Raw genomic sequence first — 14578 nt, 5'->3', positions numbered from 1 at the left:
ATTGTAGAACTACAATAGCTAATGTTAACACAGTAGGGTGTGAAGGTGATTTGAGGAATTTTGGTTGTTATTTCTGGTAGATTGAGTAACTGCATAAGGGCTCCAATAGTCAAGTTTTGATGCTTTCCTTGGGAGCCAGGGACTTGAAAGTTTTTCTTGCTCAGAATAATAGTTGCCAAATGCTGTTCAGAGCTGCCTTTTACTACAAATATCTGTGCACTTTTCTGAGATTTGAATAGGAGTATACCCACATATACACTGTGGGTCAGGCTGTTAGTTCATCAGGAACTCCTTATTTTGCCCATAGCTGATGTTCATATCTAGAAATATTTCTCCTTCATTTAACAGATAATCAACTAAGTGAAACAACTCTGTTGATGATTGGTATTGAACTATCAACTCTTTTACATTCAAATCCACTTTTGGTGGTTCATTGTAAAATTTGGATATAAGTTCACATTTGGCAAATTGGCAGAGTTGTTAGAGCACAGGAGTATTTATTTCAACTTCTGTTGTGAGGTCAACTTTGTCTTTGATTTTTCTCTGAGTTGATAAATAACTTACTAGGTTATAGTGGTGAGCAAGAGGTTAGAGTGTTAAATGGGATGCCTTAGGGTATTTGATCCAAGTTCAAATCCCATTGTGGCCTATATTGGGTGGTTGATTTAGCACCACTACTTGACCACCTGGTTCTTGAGTGCTTTTAGTGGATCCCACACTAAAGACAGTCAGGGACCAGATGTCTATGTTCTGGGGAAGCAGGACAATATTTATGTGTCTGTGTATATAGTGACTATTTAGATCCCTAAAAGTTAACTCTTGATACCAACCTACCAAGACTCTCTGGTTCTATAATAAAAACTTGCTTTTTTAAGTGATCTAAATTAAAATCTATCAAACTTTCATGTTAATATATTCTATAAAGATCAACTCAATAATGAAAAAATTATTTTACGAAATTCATCATTATTTTCAAAACTAATTGAAACAAAGGCAATATATTTTAGTAGAAATATAAGAAAAGAAGTTAAATAAAAATTCTGTTGCAAGCAAAAGAATATAGGCCAGGCTACTGGTTTGAGGTTACCTTCCTCTTTGTCCCTGACACTAGCCTCAGAAACCCTTAAGGATTAGAGGGACTGCCCTCTTCTTGATTAAACTATAAAGAAAAAAAAAAGGTAAAAAAAAACTATACAGCAAGGTATGAAACTTTGGTTGTTCTTGTATTACTGGCTGATAAAAATCAGGTTCGACACAACTTCATACCTGAGGGATTATCAAGAAAGGTAATAAGAACAAAATTTTGAAACCAAACTTACACCACCCATAATACAATAATGGAAAATATGTGGAGAAAAAAATGAGTATCAGCAAAAAATAAAAGTTACAAACCTGACTTTTATGTATAGAAATAGCCCAGGCTAGTTTTAGAGGTAGTTGCTTCCATACAGTCACTACTGAACTGGACTTGATAACCCATCGTAATGGTCTAATACATTCCACTGTTCCAGACAGGAATTTTACATGGGGCCATCCTGTGGAATATGGAAAGAAATCATGAGAGAAAGACAAGTGCTGAAAAAAGTAATAATTATACTACAAACATCTCCAGTATTGATTAGGGCACCTTCCTCTAGCCAGGATCTTACATTAAATATTTTGTGGTCACCTTGCTGGTAACAAGTACTCAGTATTTATTAAGATCTTGCATGATAATGGGATTTTGTGCTCTTTAGCTTCAAATCTAGCTGTATAAGTTTAGAAGTTTACTTCCAAGGCTACTGTATGGTACCTTGGGCAAGAGTCTTCTACTATAGCCCCAGTCCAACACAGAAAGAAGTTCTTGGCATCTACATACATACATGTGTATGTATGTGTCTTTCTGTTTACATTTACACTTCTGAGCTACAAGTGGTGATATTGTTGTCATTTCCTGTGTAACATATCGTCTGCAGGCTTTGTACCTTTGGAATAAGAGATACCCTATTTGAAAACAGGTAAGGGTTAGTGACTGGAAGGGCATCCAGCTGTAAAACACTACTTCAATAATATATTCATCTGATCCCCGATAGCACAGAAAAACAGACATAGGACATAAAAATGAATGAATAGATGAAATGTTAATTAGTTAATATTTCAGTCTTTTCAATGTGATCTTCAGGCCTTTGGATTAAAGATCATCCTTTCAAATTATGAAACTTTAACTGCTGTACTTTTGCATGTTCTGTAATAAAGAATCTGGTCTTCCAATTTATTCCAGTTGCTCTGTATCTCGTTTCTCATCTGAATTGAGCAAAATACTTTCACTCTAGTTGAAGCAGTTGTTTTTACAACTAGAAGTGCTTCTTAAATCTTCATTTTGTGACCAAATCCCTAATGGGTAAAGAATCAAACCTACCAGAGTGATATTCAAATAGTTACCTTCACTTCCTTTATCAAAGCTACACACTACACCTCTTGCACCATTCACAAGACCTCGTTGGAGATCCAAGTTCTTTGTCAACATCACCTAATAAAACATACAAAAAACTATTGAACAAAATATTGATTCAATATATTAACTAATAATACACACATCCATATAATATATACATACATAATATGGAACACCATAGGAAAGTGTTTTTTTACTACAGTCCAAAGCTGTGTGAGTAGATACTCTTAACATTAACCTCTTTACAGAATGTACACTCAAGCAAGACAAGCCCCCTTCAAGTGAGTGGAAGTGGCTTTATGTCAGATGTTAAAAAGTTGAATTACGAAAGAATGGGTAGGAACAGGTTTCATACTGTAGAGGGGATACATGGTTACCTCACATTATATAAGGGTAGTTGGAAGTAGCTGAGAAATAAGGACAGTGATGATGAGGTGTTAGGGCATACTTTCAAGGTACAAGATGGTGAGAATACAAAGAATTAGGAAGGGTGGGTGAGTATGTTCATAAGGATGCGAAAGAAGAATGGCAAATGGCTATAGACAGAGATAGAGGGTAATGTAGTGAATGATGAACAAGAGTGGAAGTATGGTCAATGGTAAATATCAGTTTAGGGAAGGAGAAAGAAATAGGAATGGCTCAGACAGGTGGTAGGTGGTAATTGGCAATGTATATATGTATGTGTGCGTTTGTCGTCTTGCCCTGACGTCAGGCAATAATTGTAAATGATTTTTCCCTGTTATAGAAGCAGTGTCGTTCATTTCCAATTTTCCCTGAAAACGTGTTTGACCACAGGGAAATATTAGCTTGCTTGGAAACAGGTAAGAGTTAATGACAGGAGCACCCAGTCATAAAAATATTTGCTCCAATGAATTTCATCAGATTTATGCAAGCATAGGTAAGTGATCATTAAAATGATGAAGAGATGAATTCTTCACAAAAGTCCTTTTTTCATCATAAAACCTCTTAATACCAACCATTCAAGCTTGAATGAGAATGATCTACAGCTTGGTGGCAGATGAAGGTATTCTAAGTGACCATTCGACCTACTGAAAATAACAGCAAATTCACTTGCCATTCACATCTTACCATCAAAAAAATATACATTGGAGAAGAAATTCCAGAATACACTACCCTGAAAATAGATAGGATGGTCGTAGTTTTGATAATAGGTTTGCTCAACCATAGTAAGAGAGGTGCAAACAGTGAGGAAGAAATATAATGCATGGCCTACTTTTTCAGTGTTTCCATGACTAGTAGAAGAAAGGGAGGAAGTTATCTGTGGACTGAAGATCTGGCCTCAATTCTTGCATTCAAGGACCTCATCTGGAACTGAACAACACAGTTGGTTATGTTCAGCTAGGCTGGCCTTGGGCTAAACAACTACAACAGTCTTGGGTTTGGTCAGTCAAACTGACCTAGAGCTAAACATCAACAAGATCAGCCATGCTCAGTTAGTGTTAACCTTGGGTTAAACAACAACAGCCTTAAGTATGTTAGGTCAGACTGACCTAGGGCTAAATAATAACATCCTTAGGGTTGCTCAGTCAGAGTTGACCTGGGGTTAAACACCACCATAATCTTACCTGTGTTCCAATTTTAAGCTTCAGTTTTGGCTCCACTGGACAGTGGTCACCTTCAGATACATATTCACTGTTACACGTTGCTGTAAACACCCGGCAATCTCCTGAAAGACAAGAGTTTTTATGTAGTAGTAGTAGTAGTTATCTTTTATTTTTTACTTGTTTCAGTCATTGGACAGTGGCCATGCTGACGTACTGCCTTGAAGGGTTTAGTTAAAGAAATTTTCCCCAGTACTAATTTTTAAGTGTGATATTTATCCTATTAGTAACTTTTAACAAATTACTAAGTTATGGTGACTAACACTGGTTGTCAAGTGGTGGTGGTGGGGGACAAACACAACACAAAGACACACCCACATGTACAAATATATATATTTATTTATATGATGGGCTTCTTTCAGTTTCCATCTAACAAATCCACTCACAAGGCTTTGCTTAGCTTCGGGCCATAGTAAGAAGACACTTGACTAAACTATTGTACAGAGAGACTGAACCAAAACTACATGTTCAGGAAACAAACTTACCCAAAGTGCCACACAGTGGAGCCTGTTGTTGGTGCAGGTAGGCTGAGGTAAACACGAGGATAATCTTTGTGTAAGCAGTAAAAGAAACAAACATGTCTGTAGCTAGGTTTGAACTCATGACCCTGTAATGTGTATACTATGACACTTACCTCACAGCCACTGTGACACCTTATACAAGGGATTGTTTGTGAGGATTCAATATCCTAACCCTATCCTGGACATACATGACTACTTATGGTAGTAAAGTTTAATTTGATGATCATGTAGCAATTAGACTATCACTGTGTAACCCTCATGGTTACTGAGCCTTTTTAGATGAAGCATTGTTACAAGTGTTCCATCCCTACACCAGACACACACATCTTATATATAGTTCAGCACCTTCATTTTTCCCAATTGACTCTACATCATATAACTGTTTCTCTTAATTCTCTTTCATGAAATACAAAATCAACCATGTTTACTTCTCATTTTCTGGTGTATGCATACTTATAGATCTACATATATCTAGGTACAGGCATGGCTGTGAAACTTTGTTCTCACCAGACAGCATAGCAAACGCAATTACAGAATTTAGTTATAACCTAGAAGGTATTACTTTTCCTACATATTTCCAAAGATATGAAGAAATCTTCAAAGAGGAATGCAAAAATTGGATAGACAATTTTAAAACAATTATCCCCTGCCAAACACGAAAAATACTGTATGTTCTATCAAAAAAACCATGTGAAAAATACACAAAATGACGTATATGATAAGAGGTGAAAAATGGGAGCACAAAAGACATTTAAACCAGTTAAAAAACAGATATATGGAAAAAAGAAAAGAGACACCCATGGAAGTGCTCTACAACACCTTTGATGTTCCAACACCACAAGAAATCAAACCTAGGTGTAGCAGAACAAGATAGAGGAAACAAACAGAATGGTTGGAAGTAGTGCCTATAAGGAGAAATATTAAACTTCCCAGAGAAGAAAATCTCAAAAAGAGAGATGTGGTGAAAGAAAAAAAATAAAGAAAAAATAATAATATTAACTTCCAACAGAAGTCAGTCTCAAAAGGGGGAGATATTGAGGCAAGAGTCATTGACACCCCTCTGAGATTGGAAGAATGGAATAGCTGAACTCTTATAAAGAGTAGCACTTTGATTGAGATGGGAGAAAAGTCATAGGAGTTGTTGAGAGTTTGTGGAAGTCGCTGAGATTGTTGAGAGTTTGTATTTATTGGAGTATCATGTTTAGTGGAGTAAATTGAAGTAGGTCGAGTGAAGACAGTTGTGTTTATCCCTGCTTCATGAAATCTCTATATCCAATGTATAGAAGGATATAAAAGCGTGTGAGTGGTATGTGTGTTTATGTGTATGTTTGTGAATATGCATGTGTGCTTATATGTATGTGTGTACATATGCAGGTGCATGTATGTTTACATGTATCTTTTATCTTTTATCTTTTACTTGTTTCAGTCATTAGGCACTGAAGAATCGTTTTAGATGAATGAATCGACCCCAATACTTATTTTTTATTTTTTAAGCCTGATACTCATTCTATTGGTCTCTGTTGCCGAACCACTAAGTTACAGTGATGTAAATACACCAACACTGGTTGTCAAGTGGTAGTGGGAAACAAGCACAGACATATATATATATATATATGTATACATTGAGAGTTTCTTTTAGTTTCCATCTGCCATATTCACTCACAAGGCCTTGGTTGGCCAGAGGCTATAGTGGAAGACACTTTCCCAAGGTGCCATGTAGTGGGACTGAACCTGGAACCGTGTGGTTCGGAAGCAAGCTTCTTACCACATAGCCATGCCTGCAACTGTGGATTTCTGAAAATTCTTCTAGATTGTGTGACAGTTTCAACTAAAAGTCAAGTATGTATAAAATACTTTTATATGTGTGTTTTCACTAGTTTTGTGTATAGATACTTTTGTACATGCATGATTGTGTACACTTCTAGATATGTAACTGCATAGCTACATCTACGCATGAGTGTGTGTGTGTGTGTGTATATATATATATATATATATATATATATATATATATACACACATACACACACACACACACACACATATATATATATGTATATGTATGCATGAAACATGTTTGTGTATACATATTTAGAAGCATCCTCTTATACATGTGTGTATGTGTAGATTATATATACACACACTTATATGTGTGTTTATATACTCGTGTGGAATCACTAATATGTGCGTGCATGTATTTAGCTACGTGTATGCACTCATTAATGTGTAGATGTTTACACATATGAACTCACACATCTTTTCATACTTACATATATACATCCAAATGTGTATGTAGATGGTTACATGTGTGTATTCATACATGTGCACGCATATGTGTGTGCGTGATTTACATACTTGTATATATACATCTAAATGTATGTGTATGTAGATGCTTACATGCATATATTCATACATGTGTGTGAAAAAATAAAGTCTCACCTTTCAGCTTAGCAAGTTGATTCAAATTGATGTAGTTGACATCATCTTTATGGGTACACAGCCGAGTGGCTTCAATACCATTTTGCTGGCTGTGAGAATTCACTGTGTTCTGAAGAGCATCATTGATATACTTAGGGCACCTGTTAACGAGAACAATGTCATTCTTGATATATTAAAACCATAATGTCTTGAGAGGACTCTCTGACACCTCATTAACGTCACCCTACATATGTGTTTGTTTCTAATTTTTTTCTTGTTTCAGTCATGCTGCGACACAGCTTTGAAAGGCTTTAGTCAAATAAATCGACCCAGGACGTATTCTGTTAAGCCTAAGGTCAATTACACAAGCTTACATCCCCACTAAGTTAAAGGGATGTAAACACACCACCTCCGGTTGCCAAGCTGGGTGGTGATGAAACAAACACAGACACAAACACACACATTTTTATAAATATTTAGCAGAAGTAACAGAATGACTCCAGGCTTTTTTCAGTTTCCAGCTTCCAAATTCACTCACCAAGTATTGATCAGCCCAAGGCTACAGTAAAAGCCATTTGCCCAAGATGCCATGTAGTGGGACTGAACACAGAACAATGTGGTTGGGAAGCAAGCTTCTTGTCTCTTTATTGCCCACAAGGGGCTAAACATAGAGAGGACAAACAAAGACAGACAAAGGAATTAAGCCGATTACATTGACCCCAGTGCATAACCCCGAAAGGATGAAAGGCAAAGTCGACCTCAGCAGAATTCGAACTCAGAACGAAAAGACAGACAAAATACCACTAAGCATTTTGCCCAGTGTGCTAACGTTTCTGCCAGCTCGCCATTTCTTACCACACAGCCACACCTGTGCCTATATATATGCTTGTTTCTTTTTCAAGCTCCACCTTTCTTCTATAATGTCAGTAGCCAGTTAGCTTGTCTACAGCAAGAAACCTGTTCAGTTCTGGCCCATTGTTCATACTTTATCCCCTCATCTTTTACCATAAAGCTGCTTCCCCCTCTATTGTAATCCCACTCAGTCAAGAGAGATCTTTGTCTTGCAAACTGTGTGGTAACATCACTTGTGGTGGTGGCATGATAAACACACCCAGTACAAGCTGTAAAGTGGTTGGCATTAGGAACGGCATCTGTCCATAGAAACCATCCTTAAGCAGATGCTAGAGCACAATGCAGTCTTTGGACCCACCATTCAATCCACACCAGCAGGGAACAAAAACATTAAATGATAATGACAATGATACAGAGGAAAGATATAAATGACATCTAATCCAACAAGAGCATTTAAAGATTTGTCTTCAGCCTTATGCTGTTAAATGGATGGCGCATAGGCAAGATACATTTCACTTTGGATAAGATACTGAACTATCAAAATGCAATTTCCCCAGGTGATAGTTCCACTGTTGGATAAGTTTTACAAAAGTCTGGGAATGAATGACACAGCTTGTATGAAGGTCATGCTTATTTGTAGCTATAGCAAGATGCCAAGACAAGGAGGCAAACATACATTTGGTGGGCTTCTTCTAGTTTCTATCTATCAAACCCATTCCCAAGGCTTTGGCTGATGAAAAAAGAGAAAAAAATGAGGGATGAAGAAAAGGATGATGATGAGGAGGAGGGTTTCTAACATAGATACCAAAAGATAGAAATATTGTAGGGAAGTAGTGGGAAAGCAACAAATAATTTAATTGACCACAGTATATCACTGGTATTTATTTTATAGATTTCAGGATGAAGAAAGGCAAAGTTTTGAACTCAAAACATAAAGCGTAGCTAAATACTGCAGCGTATTTGTCTAGCATTCCACTGACTATGATACACCACCACCACTGCCACTATTATCTTTCCTTATCATTCCATTGAAGGTGTCTCTATGCAGTCATCCCTCCTGCTAGAAACAGCAGTCAGATCTCCCTAAAATCACATACAACAATCATGAAAAATGGATACAGACATATTAGATAATGTAGTTCTAGATATAGAAAAAGACAAGATGCTCACAGCTGGAATATCATTAATCATAGGTTGGTACAACTAGAGATGACCTGGGGTTAAACAACAACAATAACAACTACTATTACAATAACTTACATTCCTTTCCTGATATTCTGAAGAATGTCAATGAATTTTGGATCATCTTGTCGCTTGATTTCTGTCAGTTCTAGATTAATGTTGATACATTTCCGCCAGGCAGGTGACTGGGAAAGAAGTGAAGAAAGAAGGAGAAATAAATCACATGCCAGGGAATGAATCAAATAGTTAAGTCTCCGGTTAAGAAGCATATTTTAATTAATTGGTAATATGTTTACATATTTGAGCGTGATCATTATCAACGTCGCTTCACTGGCATCTGTGCCGGTGGCACGTGTAAAAAGATTCGAGTGAGGTCATTGCCAGTACTGCCTGACTGGCCCCCGTGCCGGTGGCAGGTAAAAAGCACCCACTACACTCTTGGAGTGGTTGGCGTTAAGAGGGGTATCCAGCTGTAGAAACTCTGCCAGATCAAGACTGGAGCCTGGTGCAGCCATCTGGTTTGCCAGCCTTCAGTCAAAACCGTCCAACCCATGCTAGCATGGAAAGCGGACGTTAAACGACGATGATGATGATGATGATGTAGCTTGGTTTGGCTTCATGCTCTTGCTTGATGAGGCTGGAGACATTTCAAGTTAGTGGTCCCAGAGGTGTCATCGTGTGAAGAACCAACCAGTTCCACCAGTGTTCTCCATTGCTGACATTCCCATGCCAGCCCCTCTGCATCCTCCTAGGTGACGTTGACCTCTGAAGATCTTCCCCAATCACATCCAGCCATCTGATGCAGGGCCTGCCACGAGGCCTCTTCCAGCCTACATCTGTTGCATCAAATGAGAGTAAAACAGCGGTCAGATGATTGATAGCTAGGAGTCAGAAGGCTGCGGGTTGATGTTGTATATAAAAATCACCATGGTTCCCAAATACATAGACAGATGGGGCCATTTGAGGTAAGTATCATGAGACAGAACCTGATCTAATCTTGCAACCTGACTGATAGCAAATTCACCTCAAAAACCAAAAAATTTGACTGAAAACTATCTGACCTGGAAGCAAAATTTCTTTTTATCAGATTTTTTGGTAACTGGAGGCAACTGCAAGAAATCTCCACTGACTATGACTTGGATGCCACCAAACGGTTTGTCATTTCTGCGGATTAACCTGCAATGGAGGAGTAAAGAATCATATTTTTACAATATATTCCGATATGATCTGTGTGGTGCGTGCATGTGTGTGTTATGCTGTTACTTGTTTCAGTCATTTGACTGCAGACATGCTGGAGCACTGCCTTAAAGGGTTTTTCTTAGTCACAGAAATCGACCCCAGGAATTATTCTTTGTAAGCCTAGTACTTATTCTATGGGTTTTTTTCTTTTTTTTTTTTGCTGAACTGCTGAGTTACAGGGACATAACCACACCAAGCTTAGTTGTCACAAAGACACAAAGACACACATATAAATATATACACATATAATTCTTTTTATTGGCTTTAACCATCCTAATGTGGCGGCCTTGTTAGAGTACTGATATTGAAAAATAGATATAAAACAAACAACAAGAAAGAAAGAAGTTTCCTCACCGAGCCACTGCTTCTAATTTATCAAAGTAATCTCTGTGTACCATGGATACTTCATCAATTATCAAATGATGACATTTCATCCAGTTCTGTTTGACCGACGGTCTGTTTGCTAGTTGCACACATTGTTCCAATGGACCATTTCCAGAACCAATTCCTATAAACAGAAAAATAAACATGAAAAACAGTATGTTGTTATTGCTCATATGAGTATAGAGGTGTGGTGGAGAATCATGTAAGGATTCAGAAAAGTTTTTGATGGTATTTTGTGGGATTCAATAATGAGGAAAAAAGAAAAAAAACATATTTGACTTTGTCTGAAAACCACACATTTGAGAGAAAGGAGGAGGATGTAAATGATTTCTGTTCTTGAGTGGGGTTTTCTCTACAGAGTTGAACATTCAATACTCAGTTTGATAATAAGGATTTCTAACTTACAAGGATACAATTTTGAGAGATGGGCATGACTGGTTATACTGACACTCACTATGTGACAAGTGCTTATTTTATCAACCCTGGAAGAATCATAGTCAAACTTAACCTTTGAACTCAGAACATAAGGAGATATAACTATTTACATAACTAAACCTCATTTGGTATTTTGTCAGCTGCTCTACCAATTCTACTAATCCAAAACCTTTTTGATAACTATAATATAGAGTATCTATGAATTACCTTTACAACTTTTATACTTCAAATTGTAAAGGTAATTTAAAGACATCCTGAACTGCAAAGGTAGTAATATTTTAAAACTGCTAATTCTGTCATATATATGTATGCATATGCATATATGCACAAATACACTTCGGCTTCTTTCAGTTTCCATCTATTGAATCCACTCCTGAGGCTTTTATCAGTCTGGGGCTATAGTAGAAGACACTTGCCAAAATTGCCAAGCAATGAGACTGAACCTGAAACCATGTGGTTAAGGAGCAAACATCTTAACTACTTAGAGCCCTGAAAAATTATATATTTAATATACTGCAGCCTTTTAAAATTTTTAACATAGTTCATTGACCTTAGGTCAGGGAACTGCTGGTCAAGGTCAAAATGTGTGTGTGTGTGTGTGTGTGCACGTGCATGTGTGTTGTTGTTTAGTCCTAAATCAAAACTAACTCAAGTCTACAATGTAAGATATTCCAGCAATGACCATTCCATTATAGTTTTAGATGTAGTACATCTCAGAGTACACTATCAGTATGTCTTTATTTATTTAAAACAGGAAGGTATGGTACAGGACCCAAAAACAGTGGCAAGCTATAAAAGAGAGAAAAAGTTGCCCCTTCTGTCCATAGACTGAGGTGGTACCTTGGGCAAGTACCAGCAACTCCTTAGCCTCCCATGACAGGGATATGGTAAAGACATCAGCAACAGGACATTGGATAATCAACAAGACTGAAGAGTCCTAGACTAACAATTTGCAGGTTATTGTGGCCAAGTGAAAGATCTGCACCATCAAACAAAAGTTAGGTATCAACTTGCAAGTGAGCTGCAACTGTAGAGTAGCCTCATTGTTAACCATGCTCATTGCACTCTTGTACACTATTTGGTACTTGGCATGGAGGCCCAGAAAGGCAGTCTGGAGAGGTGGGGGCCAACTGCCTAACTCACTGTTCACTAGTGTTTTTTTTTTTTTTCTGAACAGAATCATCAACATTGACCTATGATGAAGGTATCATTTGAGAGAGATTCAGCTGTTATGTCTAGCATCTAAGAAACCACTTATAGGCTCCTTCATTGGCTCAAGCAGCATGTGTTATGAACCTGTGTGAGTGAGCCACCTGTATTAGGTAACTGTATAATTATATCTCAACCAGTGTCTCATACAGATATCTGTGTAGATATGAACAAGTTACCACTGGGTAGAAGTTGTTTCCTGTGGTGTATCTGAGTGTTCTGACAGCCATCCATCCATGACATCACTGCTGACTCAACCTGGAAGGTTGAAAGATCAAGCTATGCTGAGTACAATCAAGTCAATTACACGAGCCTCCATGACTAGAGGTATCCATCAATGGGGAATTATACCTATTGGCCCCACATAAAAATAAGAGTAATACAGTTCCCATTCTGACCACCACCACCACCACCACGATGCCCTCCAACTGTAGAAGCTGAACGGAAGGAAACCAAGCTAATAAAGCACTTGTTATTTATGCAGAGCTGCTACTGCATACTACTCTGTGGTGTTTATAGTTAGGCAGACTGAATCCATTTGAGAACTAAATGTTTTGGCTGATAACACATTATGATATTGATGATAGGATATGAACCAGTAAGCTCTTGGCTGGTTGGCCAACAGTCTTACTGAGTTGGCCACACACTCTCTTATAAACAACCCTACCTTATCCTTATTCTCACAAAAAAAAAAGGCCAACATATAGTTGCTCAACCTCTTAGAAATAGCAGTCAAATATCTCCCAGATTTTGCTCTACCATTTATAGAAATGTACGAAAAATAGAATTGCTTGATAGGGACTGATCTGTGGTGGCTCTACTACTACTACTAACTACTACTACTACTACTACTACTACTACTACTACAGCAGCAGCAGAAATCAATAACCACAACAAAAACACAAATAAAAAAGAGTAAAGAAACACTGATACTTTACCAGCAAAGGCATGGAGAGTAATTCCACCTATATAGCAGGCAGCTACACCTGTGCTTGCTGTGGCAAACGTGTGATCAGGGGGCAGGGCACCTACAATGTAAGGCAATGTTTGTTTATTTAGCAGGTTTTTTTCCTTTTTATACTTTCATTTTATTGTTGCATGTGAAAAAGAACAGTTACTCTTCAGAGACATGAATAAAGGAATTTGGTTCAGAGATGACTAATTGTTGGATAGTGTGAGCAAATGAAATTTCGAAACAAGCACACACACACAAGCATATAAAATTCTAATGAAAGAATCCAGTGTTAAAGATATCTCAAAGAATCTTAAACTAAGCACACACTCATGTATAGCCATGTAGTCTACATGTTTACACATTCTAATAGATGAGCCCATATATTAACGATGTCTAGAGGAGCCTTGACAACTTCCCTCTCACACACACTCACATTCATGTAGTCCACATGTTCTGATGGAGGAGTCTAGTTGTTAAGAAGTTCAATAAGAACCTTGAATTAAGTCAAGACAAGTCATATTGTTCTCATCTCTGCTATTGAGATACTTGAGTTTTATTTATCAGTCTTTCCCACTCTTCTTAGTTTGGGGCTTTGCAAGCCCTGACCAATCTAGTATGGAATTAAATATTGTTATAACCTCCATTCAAATATGTCATTGAGTTTACTAAACTTAGTGGTACCCATCTCCTCCCTACAATATGGGTGTCATTGACTCTTAAAGAGCTCATCCACCTTTGACAAGTTTTATTAAAAAATTTTTTAATCTACTGTGTACCCACACATTTTCCTCACAGAACATAGTCAACAGGGAGCAGGCTTAGTATTGGTTTACATTTAGTTTAAGCATTGGGATTCAGGAAATAATTACATTTTTTGACAATACATTGGTAACTATTTGCTTTATTTGTCAAGTTACAACACAAGAATCATAACATTCAAGGTAGAGGCCATTGTGTTGCACCGTCTGAAGCCATCTTTCTGCCAGTTCTTTGATCCCATGCCAATACTAGTTCTTGTTCTTCAAGGCAAAGAACTCCTTCACTGAAGCTGCCACCTCCTGCACTCACAGTGCAGGAAATGAGCCATGAATTGGAACAAGTAATAATCCGAGGGAGCTAGATCTGGACTATATGCTGGGTGTGGCATCAGTTCAATTCTATCAAGTTCCTGGAGTTTATTCTGGGTCATTAGGAGGTCTTGCATTGTCTTGCTACAAAAAAGCTCACTTTCAGTTAACCAATGCCAGGTATTCTTGCCACACAATGGCAATATCCACTCCAACTGTTCAGAGTACAGGTTGGCATTGATGGTTCAGCCATCCAGAACAAA

At 37.7% G+C, this 14578-nt stretch overlaps 1 protein-coding gene across 3 annotated transcripts in view; it reads right to left on the bottom strand.

Annotated features, from left to right (window-relative positions):
* Window positions 1-14578, bottom strand: part of LOC115215090 (ATP-dependent DNA helicase PIF1-like) — a 29528-nt gene that overhangs the window by 1789 nt on the left and 13161 nt on the right. For all 3 annotated transcript variants that reach the window (XM_036505331.1, XM_029784254.2, XM_036505332.1), the window contains exons 4-11: window positions 13232-13321; window positions 10620-10773; window positions 10088-10202; window positions 9105-9211; window positions 7014-7153; window positions 4021-4121; window positions 2422-2509; window positions 1393-1535 (exon numbers count right to left, since the gene is read on the bottom strand). In XM_036505331.1, the coding sequence (XP_036361224.1) occupies window positions 1393-1535; window positions 2422-2509; window positions 4021-4121; window positions 7014-7153; window positions 9105-9211; window positions 10088-10202; window positions 10620-10773; window positions 13232-13321 (938 nt within the window). The remainder of the gene's footprint in view (window positions 1-1392; window positions 1536-2421; window positions 2510-4020; window positions 4122-7013; window positions 7154-9104; window positions 9212-10087; window positions 10203-10619; window positions 10774-13231; window positions 13322-14578) is intronic.

The sequence above is a fragment of the Octopus sinensis genome, linkage group LG8 (genome assembly GCF_006345805.1).
Source record: "Octopus sinensis linkage group LG8, ASM634580v1, whole genome shotgun sequence".
In the NCBI taxonomy this organism is placed as follows: domain Eukaryota; kingdom Metazoa; phylum Mollusca; class Cephalopoda; order Octopoda; family Octopodidae; genus Octopus; species Octopus sinensis.
The sequence above is the reverse complement of the archived record's forward strand: the minus strand, read 5'-3'. Positions and strand labels throughout refer to the sequence as shown.